The 27059-nt window shown below is 56.0% G+C and overlaps 2 protein-coding genes across 3 annotated transcripts in view; one reads left to right on the plus strand and one right to left on the minus strand.

Annotated features, from left to right (window-relative positions):
* The window catches only part of CHRNA5 (cholinergic receptor nicotinic alpha 5 subunit), a 43454-nt gene extending 35243 nt beyond the window's left edge, over positions 1-8211 (plus strand). For both annotated transcript variants that reach the window (XM_008248452.5, XM_089310798.1), the window contains 3 exons: positions 3472-3581; positions 5882-6734; positions 7916-8211. In XM_008248452.5, the coding sequence (XP_008246674.2) occupies positions 3472-3581; positions 5882-6734; positions 7916-8077 (1125 nt within the window). In that variant the 3' untranslated portion in view covers positions 8078-8211. The remainder of the gene's footprint in view (positions 1-3471; positions 3582-5881; positions 6735-7915) is intronic.
* A 2818-nt stretch (positions 8212-11029) lies between these two features.
* On the minus strand, positions 11030-25485 carry CHRNA3 (cholinergic receptor nicotinic alpha 3 subunit). Its single transcript, XM_002721607.6, has 6 exons — positions 25329-25485; positions 23558-23697; positions 23376-23420; positions 22267-22376; positions 17195-18206; positions 11030-11303 (listed from the first exon to the last, which is right to left on the minus strand). Exons 1-6 carry the CDS (start codon positions 25393-25395, stop codon positions 11175-11177), a joined length of 1503 nt encoding a protein of 500 aa, XP_002721653.1. The 5' UTR covers positions 25396-25485; the 3' UTR covers positions 11030-11174.
* Positions 25486-27059: the final 1574 nt, after the last annotated feature.

The raw sequence follows: 27059 nt of genomic DNA on the forward strand, positions 1-27059 counted from the left end.
TGCAGGACCCAAGCACTTGGGCCATCCTCCACTGCCCTCCCGGGCCACAGCAGAGAGCTGGACTGGAAGAGGAGCCACCGGGACAGAATCCAGTGCCCCAACTGGGACTAGAACCCGGGGTGCTGGTGCCGCAAGCAGAGGATTAGCCTGGTGAGCTGTGGCACCAGCAAGTTAGTTCCTCTTTAAATGTCTGGTAGAATTCAGTAGTAAAGCCATCTGGTCCTGGGCTTTTCTTTGTGGGGAGGGCCTTTATTACTGATTCAGTTTCCATCTTGGTTATGGGTCTGTTTAGGTTTTCTATGTCTTCATAGCTCAATTTAGGTAGGTTGTATGTGTCCAGGAATGTACTTCTGCTAAGTTTCTCAGTTTGTTGCCATAGAGCTCTTTGTAGTAATCTCTGATGATTCTTTTTATTTATCTGGTGTCTGTGTTACATTTCCTTTTATCTCCAATTTTATTTATTTGGGTCTTCTTTCTCCTTTTTTTGTTAGTTGGGCCAATGGTGTGTCAATTTTATTTTTTTCAACAAATCAGCTCTTTGTTTTGCTGATCTTTGGGATTTTTTTTGCATTTAATTTTGTTGATTTCTTCTCTAATTTTAATTGTTTCTTTTCTCCTACTAGGTTTGGGTTTGATTTGCTATTGCTTTTCTAGATCCTTGAGATGCATTGATAGCTCATTTATTTAATGTCTTTCCAATTTCTTGATATAGGCACCTATTGCTATAAACTTTCCTCTTAACACTGCTTTTGCTGTATCCCATAAGTTTTGATATGTTGTGTTGTCATCTTCATTTGTTTCCAGAAATCTTTTGATTTCTTCTATGACCCACTGTTCATTCAGGAGCATGTTGTTCAGTCTCCACGTGTTTGAGTGTGTTCTAGATTCCTGAGTTGCTGATTTCCAGCTTCATTTCATTGTGGTCTGAGAAGATGCATGGTATGATTTTGATTTTTTTTTGAATTTTCTGAGACTTGCTTTATGGCCTAGTATGTGGTCAATCCTAGAGAAAGTTGCATGCACTGCTGAGAAGAATGTATATTCTGCAACTGTAGGATGAAAAGTTCTGTAGATATCTGTTAGGTCCATTTGGTCTATAGTGTCGATTAAATCTGCTGTTTCCTTGTAGATTTTCTGTCTGCTTGATCTGTCCATTGCTGAAAGTGGGGTATTGAAGTCCCCCATTACTATTGTATTGGAGTCTAAGTCTCCTTTTAGATCCCTTAACATTTCTTTTAAACAGCCAGGTGCTAGGTAATTAGGTGCATATACATTTGTAATAGTGACATCTTCCTGTTGAATTGATCCCTTAATCATTGCACAGTGCCCTTCTTTGTCTCTTTTAACAGTTTTTGTGTTAAAGCTTCTTTTGTCTGATGTTAGGATGGCTACACCAGCTCTTTTTTGGTTTGTGTTAATGTGGAATATCTTTTTCCATCCTTTCACTTTCAGTCTGTGTGCATCTTTGTCGGTGAGATGTATTTCTTGTAGGCAGCAAATAAATGAGTTTTGTTTTTTAATTCATTCAGCCAGTCTCATTTAACTGGAGCATTGAGGCCATTTACATTCAAGATGACTATTGATAAGTAATGACTTTGCTCTGCCATTTTTCCAAAAATATTCTTTTTTTTTTTACTTTGGGTTTCCTTGTACTTTTACTGAGAGATTATCTTCTGTTACCTTCTTTCATAGTGATGACCATGTTTCTATTTTTCTGTGTGCAGCACATCCTTAAGCATCTTTTGTAGGGCTAGATGGGTGGTGATAAATTCTTTCAATTTCTATTTGTCATTGAAGGTCTTTATTTCACCTTCATTCATAAATGAGAGCTTCGCAGAGTATAGTACTCTGGTGTGACGGGTTTTTTTCTCTTAAGACTTGAACTATATCTTACCATTCTCTCCTAGCCTGTAGGGTTTCTGATGAGAAGTCTGCTGTGACTCTAATTTGAGATCCTCTGAAAGTAATCTGGCATTTCTCTCAAGCACATTTTAGAGTCTTTTCTTTATGTTTTACGTGGTGAGTTTGATGACAATGTGTTGTGGTGAAGATCTTTTCTGGTCATGTCTATTAAGAGTTCTATATGATTCCTGTACTTGGAGTCTCTCTTTTTCCAAATTAGGGAAGTTTTCTGTTATTATTTCACTAAAAAGGCCTTCTAATCCTTTCTCTCTTTTCACACCTTTGGGGCCTCCTGGAATCCAGATGTTGGGTCATTTTGATAATATCCTGTAGATTCCCAACAGTGATTTTTAGTTTGCTAATTTCTTCTTGTTTTTGGTTTGACTGTTTAATTTCCTGTGCTTTGTCTTCTAAATCCGATATTCTTTCTTCCGCTTCACTGATTCTGTTGCTAAGGCTCTTGACCCTAATTTTTGTTCTATTGAATTCTTTATTTCATTTTGATTTCTATTTCAGATCTAGATTTCATGGGAGAAATTTTCTTTCATGTCCTGTACAGATTTCAGTAGTTCATGGATTTGCTTCTGATTACTTCTATGTGATCTTATGATCAATTTTTTGAATTCCATTCTTGTATTTCTTCCATCTCACCATCTTCACAATCTAGTATTGAAATGTTGCATTCTGGCCAGCGCTGCGGCTCAATAGGCTAATCCTCCACCTGCGGCGCCGGCACCTTGGATTCTAGTCCTGGTCAGGGCACCGGATTCTGTCCCGGTTGCTCCTCTTCCAGTCCAGCTCTTTGCTGTGGCCCAGGAGTGCAGTGGAGGATGGCCCAAGTGCTTGGGCCCTGCACCCGCATGGGAGACCAGGAGAAGCTCCTAGCTCCTGGCTTCGGATCAATGCAGTGCGCTGGCCACAGTGTGCTGGCCATAGTGGCCACTGTGGGGTGAACCAATGGAAAAAGGAAGACCTTTCTCTCTCTCTCTCTCTCTCTCTCTCTCTCTCTCTCTCTCCACTCTGCCTGTCAAAAAAAAAATGTTGTGTTCTTTTGGGGGCATCATGTTGTCTTATTCTTGTTTCTTGAATTGGTGCATCTGTTCAGCATTTGTGGAGATACTCATTTGTTTCTTCGGGTGCCACTCTTAACTTGATCACTGTTACTGTGGAGTTGGACAGGCGTTTAAATATATGCAGTGTGTAATAAGTCCAGCTCTACCTTGCATGAACCATCCCAGTTCACAGAGGTGGCAATGCAGGTGCAAGTGTTCCCCTTGAAGCTTAGGGTCCTGAGCCTTCAGGTCCCTGGGGTGGTCAGTTGGTGGGCAAGGGCCTGAGCAAAGCCATGGGCACACCCAGCTGTGGTCCTTACCAGTGTGTCCCCAGGACCATGGCTCGCGTCACTGCAGGAGGGGACAGGGGCTTGCCCTTGGGCCATCAGAAAGATGCATGGCGAATTTGGAGGGAGAGACAGTTTCATTTCTAAAATGTCTGTTTTGACCAAAAAAAAAGTGTGCTTTTCACTCTGCACCACTTCTGTTGGCACTGAGGCAGGTTTCTGTTTTAAAGCAATGGACAGACGTAAAACTCAGGTGGAACCCCGAGGACTACGGAGGAATCCAGGTGATCCGCGTCCCCTCCGACTCCCTCTGGACCCCAGACATCGTCTTGTTTGATAAGTAAGTTCCGTCCTAAATGCATCCGGTTGCATCCGACTTGGGTTCTAGCAAGGTTTCTCCCTTTTGCAAACCTCAGCTGTAGTGTCAGACCTGATCTTGCATTTGCTGTCATGAGCCTCCCAGTGGGTTCTGTGCATTTCTGAAAGTTGCAAAAGACATGGGGTGGGGGTACAGGGGGGTGGAAGGCCATCGGGGAGGGGTTTAGCCTGCAGCGAACCCTCGTGGCGGCCCTGAGAGGCAGCCACTGAGTTACACGACTGGCCACTCACACGGCGGCTACGTCTGTTTCCCAGACAAGCAATCAGAGGCCCGGGGCAGCTGCACCTTCTGCACGCTCACGCAGCTGGCATGTGATGGGAGGGCTTCACACCGTGGCCATGGATGCCCTGTGTGCCCACTTGGGTACCAGACATCGCCTTCCAGCTCTGGGCGGGAGGCGTATTTTAAAAAGTTGACTTCGTGTTTTATGTTCAAACGCGCATCTTTGCCGCCGTGTTTAAACGCAGTATTGGGAGGAGTGAAGATCAGTTACGACCTGTCTTTGTGAGTTTGAAGGATGGGTTTTTTAACTCAGGGAAGGGGATGGTTCTGGGCCCCAATTTTGTTATTTCTGTGACCACCCTGGGTGTACTGGGGAATTTGTGCTTATCCTAAAGCCCTTTATGTGCCAGAGGCATTTGGCATGAAAATGGAGCAAATATTGTGCAAAGTTCTCCTTTAAAAACCTTTCCTTAGGGACCCAGCACTGTGGATAGAGGGCTAAGCCTCAGCCTGTGGTGCAGGAATCCCATATGGGCACCAGTTCCTGTCCCGGCTGCTGCTCTTCCAATCCAGCTCTCTGCTGTGGCCTGGGAAAGCAGTAGAAGATGGCCCAAGTCCTTGGGTCCCTGCACCCATGTAGGAGGCCTGGAAGAAGCTCCTGGCTCCTTCAGATCAGCTCAGCTCTGGCCATTGCAGCCACTTAGGGTGTAAACCAGTGGGTGGAAGACCTTTCTCTCCATCTCTCCCGCTCTCTGTAACTCTACCTCTCAAATAAATAAAAATATTTAAAAACAAACAAACTAATTTGAAAGGTAGAGTTATATAGAGAGATGGGGAGGGAGGGAGGGAGATTATCAGGGAGCTGGATTGGAAGTGAAACAGCCAGGACTTGAATCTATGCTTATATGGGATGATGGCATTGCAGGCAGTGGCTTAACCCACTGCACAATGCCAGCCACACAAAACTTTTTTTTTTTTTTGAAGACTTTTACCTCTGAGCCTCTCAATCTGAAAGAGGTGAACAAGCTAGGAGGTCACATGGTGCACCCCCTGGAGCGGAGCTTCCTCCTCAAACGCCTGGGGAAGCAGCAGAAGATGGGCTAAGTCCCTGGGCCCCTGTCACCCACGTGGGAGGCCCACATGGAGCTCCTGGTTCCTGGCTTCGGTCTGGTCCAGCTTCAGCCATTGCAGCCACTGGGGAATGAAGTAGCAGATGGAAGCACCGTCTCTCTCACTCTCAGTAATGGATGATTTTTTTTTTTAAAGGATTTATTCATTCATTTATTAAAAAGTCAGAGAGGAAGAGAGAGAGAGAGAGTTTCCTTCTGCTGGTTCACTCCCCAGATGGCTGCAACAGCCAGGGCTGGGCCAGGCAGGAGCCAGGAGCCTGGAGCTCCACCTGGGCCTCCCACATGGGTGCAAGGACCCGAGGACCCAGGCCATCTGCTGCTGTTTTTCCAGGTGCATGAGAAGGAAGCTGGATCAGTTGTGGATTAGCTGGATTTTTTTTTTTTTAGGTTTATTTCATTTATTTGAAAGGCAGAGTGACACACGGAGGAGGAGAGAGACAGACAGGTCTTCCTCTGCTGGTTCAGTCCTTGAATAGCACAATGGCCAGGCTGATGCCAGGTGCCCAGAACACCGTCCAGGTCTCCCATAGGGAGGGCAGGGACACAGCACGTGGGCCGCCCTCCGCTGGCTTCCCAGGCACGTTGGCAGGGAGCTGGATCAGGAGCACAGCAGCTGGCATGAAACCAGTGCTCCGGCAGGGCTGCCCACGGCTCATGCGGCAGCTTCACCCACAGTGCCGTCACACCTGCCCTTGGAGCTTTGTCAGTCCAGGGCTGGATGTGGAAGACGGTGTTCCGTGGAAAGGAGGTGTGGCTAGGGCAGGGTGCCCTGAAGTGTCATCATCTAGAAGCAATGCCATCAGTATAGGACTGACGTCATGCCAGGCTTGTGAGAGGCATGCTCGGGTTGTCCGCTTTCCAGTAGTCACCGTGGGTGTGTGCATGTGTGTGTGTGTGTGTGTGTTCTAGCGCAGATGGACGTTTCGAAGGGGCCAGCACTAAAACAGTCGTCAGATACAACGGCACGGTCACCTGGACGCCCCCGGCCAACTACAAGAGCTCCTGCACCATAGACGTCACGTTTTTCCCGTTCGATCTGCAGAACTGCTCCATGAAGTTCGGCTCTTGGACCTACGACGGCTCGCAGGTGGACATCGTCCTGGAGGACCAGGACGTGGACAAGAGGGATTTTTTCGATAATGGGGAGTGGGAAATCGTGAGCGCCACGGGGAGCAAAGGCAACCGAAGCGACAGCTGCTGCTGGTACCCTTCTGTCACCTACTCCTTCGTCATCAAGCGCCTGCCCCTCTTCTACACCCTGTTCCTCATCATCCCCTGCATCGGGCTCTCCTTCCTCACCGTGCTGGTCTTCTACCTGCCCTCCAACGAAGGCGAGAAGATCAGCCTGTGCACGTCCGTGCTCGTCTCGCTGACGGTCTTCCTGCTGGTCATCGAGGAGATCATACCGTCCTCCTCCAAGGTCATCCCCCTCATCGGCGAGTACCTGGTGTTCACCATGATTTTCGTGACCCTGTCCATCATGGTGACCGTCTTCGCCATCAACATCCACCACCGCTCCGCCTCCACGCACGACCCCATGGCGCCCTGGGCCCGCAGGGTGTTTCTGCACAAGCTGCCCAAGCTGTTGTGTATGCGCAGCCACGCCGACCGCTACCTCGCACAGGAGGAGGAAGAGGAGGAGGAGGAGGAGGAGGCGGGCAGCGGGCGCAGGCCCCGGGCTCCCAGGAACACGCTGGAGGCCGCGCTGGAGTCTGTCCGTTACATCGCCAGGCACGTCACCAAGGAGAGCGCCGTCCGTGAGGTCTGTGGTGTGGGTCTCCTGATGCAGGCCTGCTGCTCCTCTAACTCAGACGTGACTTTCAGGGTCCAGGGCACAGTGAGCAGCGTGGCCCTTGAGGTTAAGCGTAGAACGAGGGCCAGTCGACACTTTTTTTTTTTTAAAGATTTTTTTTACTGGGGCTGGTACTATGGCGTAGTGGGTAAAGCCGCTGCCTGCAGTGCTAGCATCCCATTTGGGTGCTGGTTCAAGTCTTGGCTGCTTCTCTTCCGATCCAGCTCTCTGCTATGGCCTGGGAAAGCAGTAGAGGATGGCCTAAGGCCTTGGGCCCCTCTACCCACATGGGAGCCCTGGAGGAAGCTCCTGGCTTCAGATTGGTGCAGCTCCAGCCATTGTGGCCAACTGGGGAGTGAACCAGCGGATGGAAGACCTCTCTCTCTCTCTCTCTCTCTCCCTCTCTCTCTCTCTCCCTCCCTCTCCCTCTCTCTCCCTCTCTCTCTCTCCCTCCCTCCCCTTCTCTCTCTCTCTCTCTCCCCTTCTCTCTCTCTCTCTGACTCTCCTTCTGTGTGTAACTCTGACTTTCAAGTACATAAATAAATCTTTAAAAAAAAAGATTTATTTATTTATTTATTGAAAGGCAAAGTTGGAGGGAGGGAGAAATAGAGCTTCTATCCACTGGTTCACTCCCCAGATGGCTGCAATGGCCAGGGCTGGGCCTGCTGAAGCCAGGAGCTTTATCTGCATCTCCCACGTGGGTGCAGGGGCCCAAGCACTCAGACCATCTTCTGCTGTTTTCCCAGGCACATTAGCAGGGAGCTGGATCGGAAGTGAAGCAGCATCCCTGAAGAGTGACATAGAGGGAGATACAGAGATGGATCTTAAATCCATTGGGTCACTCCCCAAATGGCCACAACAGCCAGGGCTGGGCCAGGCTGAAGCCAGGAGCTTCCTCTGGGTCTCCCACGTGGGTATAGGGGCCCAGGCACATGGGCCATCCTCAGCTGCTTTCCCAGGTGCAGTAGCAGGGAGCTGGACAAAGCTTGAGGAGGCTGGGTTTGTAACGGGACTGGCTCTCAGCTGCACTCGGCACTGGCAGGCAACAGAGGGAGGCAGACATGGAGGTGGCCAGCAGCTCAGCCGGCTGTACCTTACACTATGTGCAGTGTTACCCATGTGCCTAACGTGTTTCTGTTTTTCTGTGACAGGTGGTGGAAGACTGGAAGTTCATAGCCCAGGTGCTTGACCGGGTGTTCCTGTGGATGTTCCTGCTGGTCTCAGTTGTGGGTTCTCTTGGACTTTTTGTTCCTGTTATTTATAAGTGGGCCAATATAATAATACCAGTTCATATTGGAAACGCAAATAAGTGAAATTGCTGAGGAGTGCTAGGTTGAATTTGGTTATCAAACATAGATCTTTTGGCACCAGTAGAACTATGAAAAGTGGAAACTGTTTAAAATTTTTAAAAATTATTTTGAGGGGCCAGTGCTGTGGTGTAGTGGGTGCAGGGCCAGCATCCCATATGGGTGCTGGTTTGAGTCCCGGCTGCTCCACTTCCCATCCAGCTCCCTGCTAATGTGCCTGGGAAAACCTAAGTGTTTGAGTCCCTGCACCCATGTGGGAGTCTCAGAGGAAGCTCCTGGCTCCTGGCTTTGGTTGGAACAGCCCAGCTCCAGCTGTTGCAGCCTTCTGGGGAGTGAACCAGTGGATGGAAGACCTCTCTCTGTCTCTGCCTCTCTCTGTAACTCTTTCAAATAAAATAAACCTTTAAAAAATCATTTTGAGAGGAAGAGGTAGAGAGAAAGCTCTCATTCACTGATTTATTCCCCAAATGCCCATAACAGTTTGCAAGACCAGAACCAGGAGGCAGGAACTCAGTCCAGGGTGGCAGAAACCCAACCACTTAGAGCCACCACCTGCTGCCTCCCAGGGTTGCATTAGCAGTAAAGTGGCCTTGGGAGTGGGGCTGGGATTTGAACCCAGGCACCCCAACAGGGCACGTGGGTCTCCTAAGTGGTGCCTTAACCACCAGGCCAAACACCTGCCCCCGTGATTAAAAGCGGATGCCAGCTTTTAAGTAGACTTGCTAGCATCAGCGAATCCCGGATGCTCCCTCAGCACACGGCCTGCACGGCTGGAGTAGTACCTGGCCCAGCCACACTGGACCTGCCACATCCTCCCTCTCTGAGCCGTGCCGGTGGAGGCCCACGTCTGTATCCTGGCCGACAATCCTAACTTTAATCAGCAGCGAAGTCTGTGTTGATTGTGCTGAAAGGCGCCAGCTGTACTTGGAGTCATTTTAAAAGCTCTGCCTGCACGTGGTACAAGTACACATTCTGAAATTCTGTCCTGGACTCCTTCACAGCTAATCTTTAGCATAAGATTCCGCTGCTATGCTAAGTAAGCTGGCTACATGATAGAAAAGCAGTATCCCAGTAACTCATTTTTCTATCACCAACATGAGAACTGGACACTCCTTTTAGGCTCACTTTTAGATGCTTAAGCTGAATGTACTGTTGTATTAACATTTAAAAAAGTGTAATATACTTACCTTCAATTTATTTGAAAGCGAGAGAGGCAGACATCCACTGTTTGATCCCCCAAACACCTGCAACAGCCAAGGCTGGGCTAAATCCTGAAACTCAGTCTGGGTCTCCCACGTGGCTGGCAGGAAACCAGCGCCGGGAGCCATTGCCTGCTGCCTCCCAGCGTGCACGTGAGCAGGAAGCTGGACCCGAAAAGGAGGAGCCAGGACTCGAAGCAGGCACTGTGGGAGGTGGGTGCATCGGGTGATGACTGAGCTCCGTCCCAGACGCCTGCCCCCGAGTTGTCACCTACCTTGCCCTGTACCGGCCAGTCCTGTGCACGTGCAGCCGGTTCGAGCCCTGGCTGCTCTGCTTGCGGTCCAGCTCCCTGCTAACGTGCCTGGGAAGGCAGCAGAGGACGGCCCAGGTGCTTGGGCCGCTGCACCCACGTGGGAGACCTGGATGGAGCTCTGGGTCCTGGCTTCAGGCCAGCCCAGCCCTGGTCTGGGGAGTGAACCAGCAGATGGAAGATCCATTCTCTCTCTTCTTGAATTCTTTAAAATAAATTTTAAAATCTTGGAAAACAAATTTCATCTCTAAGTCTTTAATGCAGCTATAACCAGGAAGGACACGCCATTGGAAACCTTTGACTGAGACCTCGTAGCTCCTGAGAGAACAGCTGTAAGCCATCCAAATTCAGACGGCAGAGAGCACCTGTCTAACTTCCGGGCTACTTAGAGTTTAATGCCACTTTACGAGTGAAAGTGTGGCTGGATGAATTTAACCTGCCTTTAGCTGTCTTAGCCGGTACACACCCCCTTACTGTGGCCGAGGCTTTTGTACATAAAGAAATGACACTGAACAAAGCTGCCTTCAACTGTTTGAAACGGGAGTCGCAGTGGGTTGCAAAACTGTACGTTTTTATTTTTGCACAGGAGAAACACTGCCTGGTGAGAGGGTGGTCGGCTCCGTGGGGGGCTGGGGTTGCAGGTGTGGCGCCCAATGCGCTTTCCTGAGACCCCCATCTACGGAGGGGACGGGGAACTGCGGACATGTGTGTGTGTGGTCACAGGAGGCGGTGAGTGGCGTCCTGCCATCGGCGGGCAGATCTGGGGTGCTGCCGAAGGTGCCACAGTGCCCAGGACATCCCCCCTGCACCCCAACACTTACCCAGCCCAAGGGGTCAACAGCACTGAGGCCGGGAAACCCAGTCCTACAGGTTCATGCTGTGGCCTGTGTGTTGTGTCCGCCCAGAATTCACGCGGGTGGGGGTGGGGGTGGGGGTGGGACTGGACCCTTACCCAAGAGGCCGCAGAGCGCCGGCTGGTCCCTTTGTTCACGTGGGGACGGGGCTGGAAGCTGCCCCTGGCCAGACACTGAGTCTCACTGGCTCCTTGCGCGCGGACCTTCCCGCCTCCAACACAGCCGTTAGAGCTGCGAGCGAGCGTGCGGCATCCCCTTAGAGCCGCCCACGCACCATGGGCCGTGCGTGGGCAGCCACCGCGCGCCCAGGCAGGAGCCATCCGCGGGCCTGAGGCTGGCCAAACGGTTCCGAACAGAAACGCACGGCCGAAACCCTGAAGCAGCTCAAGCCGGGAGCAGACTGTGGGCGGAAAAAGGGCAACCCCCGGGCTGTGCACTGCGAGGTCGCGCGGAACGGATGCTGACACGAGGGCTACCCAAGGTCAAGGTTTGCAGCTCAGCCACTGGGACGTGGGGAACACTTCCGGCTCACAGCCCGACTCTACGCAGCGCTGTGGACGGTTCCATCCCTCATCACCAAAGCTCGTTCGGTGCTCATTTAGCCGTAATAAATGCTCTGGCCATTTTTTTATTTCGACAAAAAAACACAGGACAACCGGAGACTAAGGAAGCCTTGCAATGCCAAAGACAGCAGTGATAGGCTGGTAACAGGACGTAGGTCACAGCCGAGAGACGGTGCTCAGGCGTCATCCCTGGCCATGAGCGGCTGCAGGAACAAGCCCGCCGTGCCTAGAATGCACACCAGGATGAAGACCCACAGGAAGATGCGGTCGATCACCATGGCAACGTACTTCCAGTCGTCTTGGATCTGCAAGACCAAAGCCAGAGAAAGCAGTCAGAGAAAGGGCAGGGTGGTGCAGCCTCCGGAGTCCGTCTCTAATCCATCAGCAGGAGCGAGGCCACCGAGCGTGCAACAAACCAGGCATCCTGGTCCTCTGGGGAAGCTGACCATCTCAAGTGCCTGGCTACTCAGAAGACAAACAGGTACTTGCACGGTTAGCTGTGTTTCGAATCAGAAAGGTCCGAACATGTGTGTCACAGCTTTTCTCGATCAATTTTGCTTTTACGAAGTCACACAGCTCCCCTGCTGGGAATGAGGGGCCTGCCTTGCCGTGGCTGACCCAGTCCCAAAGTCCTTGTGCTTTAGATACTGGTTTCCTTGTAGCACCTGCTCCAGGAACTCAGAGCTCCTGGATGTGAGCTTACTCTCCCACCGCCCCTCCACATCGCCCAAGTGCTACAGAGTGAACACCAGCCCACCACCAAGCGCCCTGCTGACTGTGAGACTAATTGCATATCGTGGGCTGGGCTCGGGAAGGAGAACTGCACGGCCACCTCCCTGCGAGACAGTCCAGAGAGCAAGGGAACCGTAATCAGATTGAGAAACACAAGACCTATGAATCAGTGGCTGAGAAGCCGTAATCACATCACAAAGGCAGGCGTAATTTCGTGATTTAATTTAGGGCGCTGCGGCACGACTCTGTGCCGCCATTATGAACTGGAGTAAGCCTGACCTCCGGGTGACACCCAGAAGCACTGGGGAAGTTAGAGTTACAAAGGCCACTGTAGAATCCCGAGAGCCGTGGCTCCTCCTCACCCCCACGGGCAGAACCTGAGAGTCACGGAGTCAGAGGGTGGAGAGGCAGCATCCCAGAGACTCTGCTTACAGTCCCAGCCCTGAGCATCTGGGTAAACTGTCCCTCCCCGAGCCTCGACTGCCGCGCCTGCCTCCGGGGCTGTTTCAGCGCAGTGCTGAGCGGACGGGACCCCTGGGTAGTGACGTCGGTTTTAAAAGTGACCCTGCTCCAAGCTGGGGTCTACCTTCCCCTGACAGCTCTCACCACTGACCCTCCTGAGAGATGGCACTGCAAAACGTCCATGTGAAATGAAGCAAAAGGTACACTGTGTTGCAAAAAAAAAAAAAAAAAAAAAAAAAAAATTGAATTCAAGCATAAGGAGTCTATAGAAAACTCATAGAGGGGCCAGCCATGTGGCACAGCAGGTAAAGCTGCCACCTGCAACCCCATGCTGGTTCGAGTCCCGGCTGTTCCACTTCTGATCCAGTTCCCTGCTAATGCACCTGGGAAAGCAGCAGAGGCTGGTCCAAGTGTTTGGGCTCCTGTACCCACGTGGGAGACCTGGATGGAGCTCCAGGCTTCAGCCTGGGGGGCTCTTTCTGTCTCTCCCCTCCCCTTTCTGTAATTCTGCCTTTCAAATAAGTAAATATAAAAAAAATTATTTGGAAGAGTTACACACAGAGAGATTTCCATCTGCTGATTCACTCCCCAAATGGCTGCAGCAATAGCCTGAGCTGGGCTGATCCGAAGCCAGGAGCCAGGAGCTTCTTCCAGGTCTCCCACGTGGGTGCAGGGGTCCAAGCACTTGAGCCATCTTCCACTGCTTTCCCAGGTGCATTAGCAGGGAGCAGCCAGGTCTTGAACTGGTACCCATATAGGATGCTGGCACTGCAGGCGATGGCTTTACCCACTATACCACAGCACCAGCCCCTCAAATAAGTAAATCTTAAGATTTTTTTTAAAGGACACAGAAGTCACATTTTAAAAAGTTCACAGAATGTACCTTTTATGAAAAAACATAGATTTCCATTTTTCTGCAACAAAATAAATTGCATTTTACGATGATTTTTTAAAAAATTATTCAAAAGGCAGAGAAGATGATCAGAGGTCTTCCGTCTGCTGGTTCACTCTCCAAGTGCCTGCAACAGCCAGGGCTGGGCCAGACTGGAGCCAGGAGCTCCACCCAGGTCTTCGGGCCCAAGCACTTGGACCAACTCGTGCTGCGATCCCAGGTGTGTTGGCAGGGAGCTGGATCAGAAAGGGGAGGAGCCAGGACTTGAATCAGTGCTCCTGTGGGCTGCAGGAGACAGTGACACAACGTGGTCCTCCAGAAACATCTGGAAGCGCCCTGGTACAAACAGGACTGCACAGAGAGGCGAGAGGACTCGCGTTTTCCCTCTGTTGTTCAAGCTGCCCAAGCACCGTGGTCCTGGCCGTTCTCTGGCCACTGGAGCCCCGGCTGCATTGTGGGTGAACTCGCCCAGCCCCCTCCTGGAGGCAGCCAGAGAAGAGGCTCGGAAGCCTTTGGGGCTTGGGATGCGTGGGTCAGTGCGAGAGGCCCTGCGCCCTGGTAGTCTTTCCTGCAGCTGGCTTTCCCAGCCTACCCTGTGCAGCCCAGAGACTCGGAACCTGGGGGCCACGGTGAGCCTGGCTGGAGGTGGCCCAGGGCCACCAGCAAACAAAGGCTCTGCAGGCCCATAGAGCTAGAGGTTCCCTCCCTGCCTCCCCACCCCCGGCAGCACTCAACCTCCGAGGAGATGTGGCTGGGAGCCAGCTGGGCCCTCAGCCATTTGGCAAGGCTGGCGGCCCCAGGGAAAAGGAGTTTACAGTCCCCCATACACGAGCCCAGCGCTCTGAAGGCAACGGAGATGGCAGCCAGGTGGGCCACGGGAAACACAAAGCAGGAAGCCGCTTCCTAGAGCCAAGAGGAAAAGGTGAATAACAGCAGGTGCAAGAAATAGGTCGTAGCAGAGAGCCAGAGACCAGCAGGTGGCGCGATGGAGCAGCTGTGCCCAGGCAGGCAGGGGTGGAGACAGGAAGCACCAGGAGGAGAGGCCGCACCCCAGGAACGGCAGGCGTTGGGGGGGACTCGGTAGAAGTCATCACCTGGGATGTCCCGGAATTACAGGAAGAGGCAAAGTGCAGGAGAGGACCCCACTGCGCATGAGCTCCTAGACAGAACGAAGGCTCGCAGAGAGCCGCGCTCAGATGTGCTCCAACCATCCGAGGCAAAACGACTGGGCAGCAATGCTTGCTAAGGCTGCAAGGAAAAAGAACGTTGCCCTCTGCCAGGTGCAGGCAGGACAGAGGAGGGCTTCCAGGAGGCGGCAGCACCCGCAGGCCAAACGTCAAAGGCGAATACATCTAGTGACCAAAACCAGAAACGGCCACGGCGGAAGAGGACATGCCTAAGACTCCGGAACGCTCGCTCTGGTGCCCCCCAGAGCGGCAGGGTGGGTGAGGGCGGGGGGCACAGGAGTGGCGGGAACGGAGTAGTTGAGTCCCTACTCAACTGCAGGAAACCTGGATTGAGTTCCAGGCTTGGACCTGGCCCAGCCTTGGCCAACGGAGGCATCTGGGGAGTGAACCAGCAGTGGGGAGTGCTCTCTCGTTCTCTCTCTGCCTTTCAAACAAAGTTAATAAATGTGTATTATGGAAAACTGCGCCTGGATTTCCAAAGTTTTCTTGGCCAATGTAAACTAAGCTTTTGATTCTGTGTTCTGTAAACTTTCTGAAGCCCCCTTGTGTCTCTATTTACCTAGCAACCAGAAAACTTGTCTCAGATTTACTGGCTCAAAAGACGCAGCTGTGAGCCACACACACAGCTCCCAGATCCACCCAGCAGCTCGTGCGTGGGACCTAGCACGGCCCGAGTGGCCATCGAGACTCCTGGCCCACCCAGGGCCCTGCCGCCAGCCAGACTCCTGCTCCGGTCCGGGGCCCCAACCCCAGCCCTGACTCTGAACTGCAAGATCACTGCTCCTCCAAAGACCAAGTGTGAGCTCACGGCAGGGAACGGCCGGGCCACGCCTCTCCACCACCCCTTAGGACCCAGGGAGCCCCTACAGGGGGGGTCCTTCATGGCTGTCCCACCCTCAGGAGCTGGCCCCAGGGACACAGCCTGGGCTGAGAACAGGGGCTGCAGCCATGTGGGAGCCAGAGAGTATGAAGCAAACACACCTCTGGAAAGCTGAGCTAATGCCAGAGCGGCCACGACTCCGACACGGGAGCAGGGAGTCCTCGGGCAGCCGCCTGCCTCCCTCCAGGCACCGAGGAAGCACCTGCCTCCCAGCACCATGCAGTCCAGGTGCCGGTCGGATCTCTGCTTTCCCTGGACTGTCTGGAGGACCCAGCAATACTGGGCCCACGCTCCCACATGGCAACAGAAGACTAGAGGGGAGCTGTGGGTTGACCAGTAGTCTAGACCACCTGCCACGAATGTGCCACAGACCCTACCCCTGCCATGGTTCCGCTCTCACCTGCATCCCGTGAAGGCCCATGGCCTCCCTTTTCATAACTGCTTACAGAACTAGCTCCACGGCTCAGACCCTCCTGAGACACCCTGACCCTCCTTCACAGAAGGGGGTGGGGAGCTCACATGTCACTGCGTACATCCGCCAAATACTTTAACCCCTCCCTCACCAACGGACATATGCCCCCAGCCTCTCATTACTTCAACTAAACCACCCAGCGGAGGAAGGACCACGTGGCCAGGTGGGCAGCGGAGAAACCTGGGGCCGGGGCGGGGGCAGGTGTGTCTGTATGGCTACAATGAGGAGGGATCCATTCTGCGGGCCCCAGCCCCCGACCACCTAACCCAGTCCAGCCAGTCTGCATAGCACCACCCACAGACACCTCTGCCCCATTTCAGTTCCATCCCAAACCCACTCCCACTTCAATACCTTGGGTCTGTGGGGACAGCTGGATGATTTTCCCAAGTCACAACTAAACGATACCTAGTACAGGTTTAACGCTGTGTAAACTATCACTAATCCGTAGCGACCGGGGAATAACCACAGAAGGCAAAGTCTGCACCTGGTGGGGACAGGCGCAATTTCCCCCGAGTCCCTGTGACCCCAAGCTGGTTGGATCTGTGGGTGCAGAACCCGCAGGTGCAGAGCGCGGACTGATAACCCGACATTGGCCAGAGGGTGTGCATTCCAGGGGTGCGCCCGGAGTAAAACCACGGCTAACTTAGAAGAGATCATTTTTCAAAGCGAGCCAAGGGTAGCAGAAACTATCTAGTGCTGGCCAACAGATTTCCACTGGTCATTTACTTCACGTCCACCCACGACAGGAGAACTGGACTTTGGGGCTCAGTACCTGGGATGCGCCCAGGGAGGGGCTCGCCCGGCAGGAGTCACGGGAGTGCTCCCAGCTGCTGGGCGGGCGGTGGGGAGGGCATGCGGGCAGCTGTGTCCCGCCCCTCTCAGTGGCTTGGGTCTGCCACTCACAGCGGAATGAGAGAGGCCGAAGCTAGTTCTGCCAACCATGCGCTAGGAGCTGAAGTCACCTGTAGTTAGCTCTCCGCCAATAAACAAGACAGAAGCAGTTAATCTTAGAGCATCTCATAAAATGATGGAGTGTGTTGCTGGGACCCCTGGAGTGGACAGGGGGCCACACTCCCTCCCAGTGTCACTTAGTGGAGCTCCCTTCTTCCTGGCACTTGGCGTTAGTCCCAGCATTCGATTTTTGGAACTCAGTGCAGAACTCAGTACACTCAATTCTAAAAATGGGCAAAAGGATGTGAATGAAAACCCCAAAAAGGAGATACCGAAAGGGCCAATCAGCATAGAAAAAGAGCCCCTAGGGAAAATGCTAATTAAAACAGTAGGGTGGGGGCCCTGCACTGTGTAAAGCCAGGGTCTGCAGCACCGGCATCCCACATGGGCACTGGTTCGAGTCCTGGCTGCTCCACTTCCGATCCAGCTCCCTGCTCATGCACCTGGGAAAAGCAACAAGGGATGACCCAAGTGCTCAGGCCCCGGCCACGCACGCTGGAGACCCGGATGAAGCTCGGGGCAGATCAGATGATTCCAGGAACCTTACACAGCCTGCGAGCCGCCCGTCCGCCACCCCTGCCACGGAGGCTTGCCGAATGCACACGTGACCGCGTCCTCACCTCTTTGGCCTCGTTCTGTGCCTTCATGTTCTCGGCAATGTACTGCACGCTCCGGATGGCCTCTCTGATCTCAGGGGACAGGGCAGACAGGGACAGCACCGCGTCGACAGACTCCAAGCTGGAGCTGCGCGTCAGGTTGGCGCCGAAGTTGGACATCTTGACCCTGCGGTGGTGACGGTAGCCGCACGCGCCGTCCTGGCAGGGACAGCCCTCCTTGCAGGCTTTGGGCTCGGTGCGGCCGAAGCAGCCCAGGTTGGAGAGCTCGGCGCCGGCCAGGAGCTGCGGCATCTGAGCGCTGTCCCCGTCGCTGGCCGGCCTGGTCATGAACATGACCCTGGGGAGGAAGTTCAGGAAGACGGTCTTCACCCAGGCGGGCATCGTGTGCGTGGTGGGCGTCCGGTAGTGGACGTTGAGCACGAAGACGGTGATGACGATGGAGAGGGTGACAAAGATCATGGTGAAGAGCAGGTACTCGCCGATGAGCGGGATGACCAGCGAGGTGGACGGGATGGTCTCGGTGATGACCAGCAGGAAGACGGTGAGCGACAGCAGCACCGAGATGCACAGGGTCACCTTCTCGCCGCAGTCGGACGGCAGGTAGAAGACCAGCACGGTGAGGAAGGAGATGAGCAGGCAGGGGATGATGAGGTTGATGGTGTAGAAGAGGGGCAGCCGGCGGATGTACAGCGAGTACGTGATGTCCGTGTAGATCTCCTCGCAGCAGTTGTACTTGATGTCATGCTTGTAGCCGGGGGCCTTGATGATGGCCCACTCGCCGCTCTCCCAGTAGTCCCTGAGGTTCATGGAGGAGCCGATGAGCACCAGGTCGATCTTGGCCTTGTCGTACGACCAGGAGCCGAACTTCATGGTGCAGTTCTGGTAGTCGAACGGGAAGTAGGTCACGTCGATCTTGCACGAGCTCTTGAAGATGGCCGGCGGGATCCAGGTCACCTCCCCCGTGTACTTGAGCAAGGCTTTGGTCTTGTCGTCCACCTGGAAGTCCCCAACGGCGCTGTGGAGACAGAGGAGGGGGAGGGGAGGCGGCCACACGTGGTCATCGCCACAGCGACCTGGGCCAGCCTCCCACGGGTGGCAGCAGTAGGCTGCAAGTGACAACTTGTGATGCTGTGGGATGAGAGCGCCATTCCCCCACCCCATTTGCCACTGGGGGCGTGGAGACCCTGAGCTCCCCTTCCCAGCAGTCCTTGGAGGCCACCACTGGTTCACCCCCCCCAGTGCACGCCCCACCCCCACCCCGGGGGGGGGGGTCAGGAGCCAGAAAGGACATTTGAAAACGATGTAGTAAAAGCCGTCCTGGAGGCAGGTAGCACCTGCTGGCCCCTAGCTCTGGCCCTCTGTGTCCTCACCCGGTCTCTCCTGGGCGTCCAGTGTGTGCACAAGGCCACCCCCACTGCGTGGAACCCCGTCTGAGGGTTTGGCTGGAAACTTCGCTCTGGCTCCTGACCCCGCCATGCCCCCGCGCACCTCGCCCTCCCATGACTACACGTCCCCCTCCCCTCCCCCCCTCACCGCTGCACACAGAAGCGCCTGGCTGCTCTGCTCAGCAGCCGGGCAGGGTGGGCCTCGCGCTGGCTCTGCCCAGGGACAGCTCCCAGGGGCGGCGGTGTCTGCTGCTCCACTTCGCACCCGAGGAGCTGGCAGCCCACCACGAAGCCCCTTGTTCAAGGACAGCTCGTGTTGCCGGTACCAGGTGGGGACCTGGTGCAGGCCCCCGTGCCCCCCACTCCCCATCATGGATCCCGCCGGCCGGGATGTCCCGCAGCAGCCCTGTGGCACGACACAGACTTGGTCCCGCTTCGCTGTTCCTCCCCGACGTGAGCTCCCAGCTGTGGGGAGGAGGGAGTGGGATCCACACAGCTCCTAGGTGGGCTCAGCCAAGAGACCCCCCCCCCTCAGAGAAAGAGGCATCCCAGACACTCCCCTCCCAGCAGCGGGGACCCTCCTCCCCGCTGGGACGCAGCTACTCCTGGCTAAGCTGCACACAGCTGCGACCATGTGACCCAGCAAACCTCAAATACGCTCTCTGGTCCTTCCCAGGGACGGCGTGCTGGGGCGTCTGTTTGGTGCAGCGGTTAAGAAAACACTTGTCGGGCCGGCGCCGTGGCTCAATAGGCTAATCCTCCACCTTGCGGCGCCGGCACACCGGGTTCTAGTCCAGGTCAGGGCGCCGGATTCTGTCCCGGTTGCCCCTCTTCCAGGCCAGCTCTCTGCTATGGCCAGGGAGTGCAGTGGAGGATGGCCCAGGTGCTTGGGCCCTGCACCCCATGGGAGACCAGGAAAAAGCACCTGGATCCTGGCTCCTGCCATCAGATCAGCGCGGTGCGCCGGCTGCAGCAGCGGCCATTGGAGGGTGAACCAACGGCAAAGGAAGACCTTTCTCTCTCTCTCTCTCTCTCACTGTCCACTCTGCCTGTCCAAAAAAAAAAAAAAAAAAGAAAACACTTGTGGGGCCAGTGCTCTGGCATAGTGGGTTAAAGCCCCAGCCTGCAGCACTGGCATCCTGTATGGGCGCCGGTTAGAGTCCCGGCTGCTCCACTTCCCATCCAGCTCCCTGCTGATGCCCCTGGGAAAGCAGTGGAGGGTGGCCCAAGTGCTTGGGCTCCTGCACCTGTGTTGGAGACCCAGAAGAAGCTCCCATTTGGGGAGTGAACCAGCAGATGGAAGACCTGTCTCTCCCTAATCTCTCCAATATTTTTTTAAAAAAATAAACAAATGAATATTTAAAAAGAAAAGTTTGCTGATCCTGCTTTAGTCCAATCCCTTCAGTATAGAAGCTGCTTAGGGTCCCACAGAGTTTGTGGCAGTCCCAGGCCTTGGGAGCTTGGATCTCCAAGCCAAGTCACAGGAATGTGCATGCCCAGAGGACAGGACCCCCCACCCCAGGGTAGGCACGGGGGGGGGGGGCCTGGGGGCAGCGCCCCTCCTCCTGGTGCCTGGGAACCCTGAAGCTGTGACTGCTGCCCACAGCCACTGCTGCATCCCCCTCTCTGCCCCACGGGGGACAGAGAACTGGAAGACACAGCTGGGGACCAGGGCTGGGAGCAGCAGCAGCCATACGGGGGCGCCACGCGTGGTCTAACAACTGTGCTTTGAAGACAGAGAAACCAGGGGCAGACAGCAAGAAGCTTAGGTCGAGGGTGACCATGTACCCCAGAGGCCCCGCATGGCCCTGCCTGGCCTGTGCGGTCCCTGCTCCCCCTCAGAGTGATGGCGACAACCCGAGCAGCCGACGGGGGAGAGGCAGCAGTTAAAGATCTCCCGGCAGGGGCATGGAGCCAGGGTTTTCCACACAGCCAAGTAAGCTGAACATCTTCGTAAAAAAACCCACTGTGTCACACAATTGCAAGAACCTAACATAGTCTGTGTCCACGCATGTGGGACCCCACGAGAGAACAAACTTCAGAAAGCAAAACCTGGGGCCGGCGCTGTGGCAGAGTGGGTTACACAGCCACCTGCAGAGCCAGCATCCCACATGGGCGCCCATTCAACTCCCGGCTGCCCCACTTCCTATCCAGCTCCCTGCTAACGCGCCTGGGAAAGCAGCAGCAGATGACCCAAGTGCTGGGGCCCCTGCACCCACGCTGGGGACCTGGACGGAGCTCCCGGCTCCTGGCTTCAGCCTGGCCCAGCCCTGGCTCTTGCAGCCATTTGGGGAGTGAACCAGTGGATGGAAGATTTCACTCTCTCTGCCTCTTCCTCTCCCTCTGTAACTCTGCCTTTCAAATAAGTCAATCTTTTAAATAAAAAGGAAAATGAAATATGGCATAAGCAGAAAGGCGGTGTTTCCCCCAGGTGTGCTAACTGGGCAGAACCCCCCGAGGCAGGGCCAATGCAGGGAAAGCTAAGCTCTGACTCAGAGACCGGGGAGTGGGATCATCCTCTCCACAGGTTATTTTCGGCTCCAGATTCCGAGGAAGTTCCTTCTGAGATCCGCTCCCATCCACGTGCAAGCTGTAGCACTGGCTGTGACTCACGTCACTGTCAAAACATCACGTCCTAAGGTACCGCGGCTGCCTGCCCAAGACTGCCGGTAAGGAAGTGGCCACAGCGCGCAGCTGGGTAAGTCATGGCTCTCGAAGCTGCCATTCTCTACCAGGGCACAGGTTCAAGACCCGGCTGCTCCACTTCAATCCAGCTCGCTGCTAAGGCACCCGGGAAGGCAGCAGAGGATGGCCTAAGTGCTTGGACCCCTGCCACCTGTGTGGGAGACCTGGATGAAGCTCCAGGCTCCTGGCCCAGCCCTGCAGCTGCCTGAGGGTGGATGTGCAGGGCTGCTGCTGCAGGAGACCCAAGACAGCAGGTGGGAGGGCAGAGACGGGCTGAGCTGCCCAGCTGAGCCCCTTGCCACAGCCCAGCCACCTTGCAGCAGCCCCAAAGCCACCGCTGAGAGCACCCCACTCCCCGCTCCTGCTCTGTGGGGCGTCACGGCCAGGCTTCAGCAGTGACGCCCAGTGCAGGCTGGCACCTCGGTCCCCGCGGCAGTGGCTCGGTGCGTCTGTGGGGGGCAGGACCTGGGGGCGGGCACCGAGATGGTTTTGGACGACACATGCATAATGTGTATCAGCTTCAGCAAAGCTGGCGAGGGGCGGGGCAGGAACCTTTTAAACACAGGCCCGGTGTTCTCAAACAGGCCTGGGGAACCACACTGGCCAGCAGGCTCCTCGGGACCCAGGGCCTGCACGAGGTGGGCTCCTCTGGCTCTGGCCTCATCGTCTCTCAACAAAGAGGGGGATGGGGGAGCAGGCTCCTCCACCCCGCTGTGTGTTGGCACAGAGCCGCTTGCACCTGCTATGCCACAGCCCTTCCCGGCATCCCAGGCACTGCACACCCCACACCCCCAGCCTTAGATGCCACCCTGCTGCCCACCAGGGCTCTCCTCTTCCCACTCCCCCTCCAGACCCCAAATGTCCTCCGAGACCCCCTTCCCTACCCGTTTGCCCGACGGCCTTCACTGTGCAGCCACCACGCCATGGGATGCCACCGGCTCACAGGCACCTGTATACAGCAGGTGCTCAGTAAATGCCCATGGCCCACGGCCCCCAGCGCCTCACTTGTTATATAGCACGATGTCCGGCTTCCAGATCTTCTGCGCAGGGACGCGCATGAACTCTGCCCCGTTGTAGTCGGAGGGGTTCCACTTCAGCTTGTAGTCGTTCCAGATCTGGGGGGGGGGGGGGGGGGGCGTGGACACAGCGTGGACTCCCCGCCTCTGGGAGACCCCGCCCACCCTGCAGGCCTCCCAGGCAGGTGTAGCGGGGCACAGCGCCTCTGCCGGCGGCCCGAGGGAACTGCCGCTGCTCCACGCCTGCAGTGAGCCCAGGCCGGCATCCAGCAAACAGGCACTGTGAGTGCTGTCTCGGGCCAGGGCCAGCTCCATGTCGTAAGCGCCTGCTGTTTACATCCCAGAAATGGCTCTCCAGGGGCTTTTTCCGACTAGTTCCTCAGCAGTCCCAATAAGGGGAGGGGGCTCCCCAGTGGCACACAGACCCCTTCCCCATCTCAACGCTGATCGGGGCCAGCTCCTTGGGAAACAGCATGGTCTCTTCAGGGCCCAGGAAGAGGTGGGTGCAGAGGAGGGGAGGTCTGAGGCCTGGGCACTGGGGGACAGGAGGCGGGGAAGCAGTGACCACAGAGGGGCACCTGGCAGCACCTCCCGGGGATGAAGCACTCAGCTGGCCAGGCCAGCGGAGGTCACCAGCGGGCTAATGGGCCATTACAGCTCAGCAGGTCCAGGCAAGGCTCCTTGGGGACAGGTACGTGGAGACCCAGTTCCCTGGTGTCAGTGGGAACGGGAAAACCCAGCGCCCAGACGCCCACCTCACCAGCAACGACCAGGATGGGGTTTTGGCAAGCGCAAAGGAAGCAGGTGGATTTGGCACTGCTTTTGCCCCAAGGACCTGGGGGCAGCCCCAGGTCCACCCCATTTGGTTGTAAAGGGGGAGTCGGTCCCTCTCCTGTGTCTCTCCAGGCTGCTTTATACCTGTGACCTAAGGGCAAGGGCCCTTGAGTCCTTTCAGGGGGTGTCAGCAGTGCCTGGGACCCCAAGCCCAGACAGATCAGCCGGCCAGGGGGTTCCTATGGGAGTACACCCACCCCTAGGAGTTGCTTGGTTCATCACTGACAGCAAACCAAGCAGTCACCACCAGGGGGCAGCACTTACCTGCTTGAGCCACAGGTTGGTCTCCATGATCTGGTTTACTTCGTCCTAGAGATGGGGCAGATACCAGGCTGGCCTTAGTGAGGGGCTCCACCTCCCGGGGGCGGGGAAGTCCAGGGTGGGGGTGGGGACACCCCACAACCCCCCACCCCACCCCCACTGCAGCGTGGGCTTCAGGTGCTCACCACTTTCACTAGCTGAGACATGGACACCTCGAACTGGATGATGACCGGGTCTGACACGTTGGCCACGGGGCGGATGATCTCGTTGTAATCCTCAAACAGCCGCTCGAACAGTCGGTGCTCGGCCTCGGAGGCGCTGACCACTGAGGCGAGCAGCCCCGTCAGTCCCTGGGAGGATATTTATACCCCCCCACAACCGGGGACATTGCCCACCCACCCATAGTGCGCCTGCTGGGGAGGGGGACTCTGGGGACTCTCAGATTTTGAGGCTACTCCTGCTCCTTCGAGTTACAGCCTGAGCAACGGAGACCCAGGTGGAGGGAGATCTGCCCAGGCCACACACGTCCAGTGGGGGCGAAGCCTGGGCTCTAACCACTCCTGAGCTGGCGGAGTTGGGGCAGTGGCTTAGCCTCTCTAAACCTCATTTTCTCTACCTGTCCAAATAAAGGCGATCAATGAATCCAGTGTAAAAGGGTGGGGTGCGGGGGTCAGCATTGTGGTGCAAGGGGTAAAACCACAGCCTGCCACGCCAGCATCACATATGGGCACCTGTTCGAGTCCTGAGTCCAACTCCTGGCTTCTGACTGGCCAAGCCCTGGAAACTGTGGCCATTTTTTTTTTTAAGATTTATTTTTTATTTGAAAGGCAGAACTACAGAGAGAGGGAGTGAAGGAGCAATCCTCCATTGCTGGTTCACTCCCCAAGTGGTCGCAAGCTGTGCCGAAACCAGGAGCCCGAAGCTTCTTCCAGGTCTCCCACGTGGGTGCAGGGGCCCAAGCACTTGGGCCATCTTCTGCTGCTTTCCTGGGTGCATCAGCAGGGAGCTGGATTGGAAGTGGAGCAGCCGGGACTCGAACCAGTGTTCATATGGGATGCGGGTGCCACAGAGGGGGCTTACCCGCTAGGCCATTGGTTGGTTGTGGCCATCTGGGGAGTGAACCAGTGGATAGAAGATCTCTCCCCCTCTCCCTCCCCCCTCCTCTGTAATTGCCTTTCAAATAAATAAAACAAATCTTGGGGAAAAAAATAAAAGGTCGGTGTGGGCGTGTGGGTCAGAATGCAAGAACTGTGGGCACCCTGCACCCAGATGTAGCTGCCCCCCGCCGCCCCCACAATGGAGAGACAGGGCCACCCAGCGCCACCCAGGCACAGGTGCTCCGCCTGGGGCCTGTGGGGGCGGCAGGCCTGGGGAGCCCCCTGCACCCCACTCGGAGCTGGGTGAGGGTAGTCACCCGCCCTCTTGGAAGCCAAGGTACCCCCCGCAGCTCCCGCCCGTGCCGCTCACAAACCCGTGGGCACCCGCGCTGCGCCACGCCCGGCAGAGGACGCGTGCAGGCTCCCGCTCGCGCCGCTAGCGACGGGTCCTCGGGGACCAACTTCGGCTGCCCCAGCGCCGAAGAACGCGGGCATGGCCTCCGCCCCGCGGCGGAGACGCGCTCGGGGCGCGCAGGGACCCCCTGGCAGCCCCGCCCGGCCCGGATCCCTCGGCACCGCCCGCCCGCCCGCCCAAGGGCCAGCTTCTCTCCCCCGGGTGGGGAGCGCCAGGGGCGCGGGGAGAGACCGCGAGGGGACCCAGCCCCGCACGACACCCGCCCCTCGGGCCATCCCGGGACCGGCCTCCAGCCCCCTCGGGCCGCAGGTGCCGGCTCGCGGACGCGGACGCGGACGGCGGACCCCGGGCCTGGGGCGCGGACGCAGAGCCGAGACGGACAAAGGCCCCCGGCGCGGGGCAGCCGCTGGGCACCCCGCGTCCACGCAGACCCCGCACCCGCACCTGGCGGCAGCAGTAGCAGCAGCAGCAGTAGCACCGGCGACGGCGGCGGCGGCGGCGGAGCGCCCATGGCTGCCCGGGACCTCTTCTGTCTCCGTGCGGCTCCCGGTGCAGAACTCGGGCTGGGGGCGCGCGGGCTGCGGGGACGCGCGAGGCTCCTCCCGCTGGGCCGCCGCGGGGCGGGGACCCCGCGGGAAGCTGCGGGCGGGGCGAGCCGGGAGGAGCAGGGGGCGCCCACCGCTCCCGGCCGCCGAGCCGACGGCTGCAGAGTTGCCCCGGGGGTGGGGTGGGGGGTTAGCTGCTCAGTGTTGGGGCTGGGTCCCGCCGACCCCTGCGACCCGGGCTGGGCGCGGGGAGTCGGTGCGGACGGGGTCAGCTGCGAGGCGATGCCTGCTGAGGCTGTGCCGTGGAGGCTGGAAGTTTGCAGCAGGGGCTCGCAATGTTCTTTCCTGAGAAAGATCAGCAAAATACACACGAGGCCACGAGGAGGCACCTGTCTGATGTCCACGCGGGCTGCTCACCTGTGTTAAACCAAAGCTGGCACTTCTTAAAAACAGATTAACGAGAGAGACTCTTCCATTCACGCATCCGCTGCTTCACTCCCCGGATGGCTGCACTACACCCAGGGCTGAGGCCGGCCCAAGCCAGGAGACTGGAACTCCATCCGGGCTCCCCTGTGGGTGCAGAGGAGCAGGCACTGGGGCCATCTTGCATAGCCTTCCCAGGTGCATTAGCGGAAATGGAGCAGCCGGGACTGGAACTCGCGCTCTGATATGGGACGGCAGTGTTGCACATTGCCGACCCCCAAAGGGGGCATTTTTCAGAACCCAGAAAATGCAAGAATGGGGGCCCAGCTCTCCAGCACCCATTGAAGTGCTCTCATTTTCCTGGCAGAGTCATTTCCGGGGGAGGGAGCTGAGTAAAACCACTGTCTACGGAGTGACATCCCATCTGGATGCGGGTTTGAGTCCTGGTTGCTCCACTTCCTCCCAGCTCCCTGCTAATGCACAAGGGAAAGCAGCGGAGGTTGGCTCAAATCCCTGGGTCCCTGCACCCACGTGGGAGACCTGGAAGGAGCTCCTGGCTGCTGCCTTTGGCCTGGCCCAGTCCCAGCCATTGCAGACATTGGGGAGTGAACCAGTGGACGGAGGATCTTTCTCCCTGTCTGTAACTCTGTCGTTCAAATAAATTTAATTTTTTTCCTTCTCCTGTTTATAAACAAGTTTTCCATTTGGAAAATATTGCAAGTTGCATATCCAACCCAACAATAGGTACAGGTGGGTCTGGGAGCACCAAAACTGGATTATGGTGCTAAACTTGTGTGAATTTTACCTCAATGCAGTTACCAAATAAACAAAACTGGACAGTAAGGATACTAACAACCCAGTTTTTTAAAAAAGACTTATTTATTATTTGAAAGGCAGAGTTACAGAGAGGCAGAGGCAGAGAGGGAGAGAGGGAGGGAGAGAGAGAGAGAGGGAGGGGGAGAGAGAGAGAGAGAGAGAGAGAGAGAGAGAGGTCTTCCATCCACTGGATCACTCCCCAGATGGCTGCAACGGCTGGAGCTGTGCTGATCCAAAGCCAGGAGCCAGGAGCTTCCTCCAGGTCTCCCACATGGGTGCAGGGGCCCAAGGACTTGGGCCATTTTCCACTGCTTTCCCAGGCCATAGCAGAGAGCTGGATCAGGAGTGGAGCAGCCAGGACTCGAACCAGTGTCCACATGGGATGCCAGCA

This window comes from Oryctolagus cuniculus, chromosome 12 (assembly GCF_051225735.1).
Source record: "Oryctolagus cuniculus isolate XC-2025 breed Fujian yellow rabbit chromosome 12, ASM5122573v1, whole genome shotgun sequence".
NCBI classification, from domain to species: Eukaryota; Metazoa; Chordata; class Mammalia; order Lagomorpha; family Leporidae; genus Oryctolagus; species Oryctolagus cuniculus.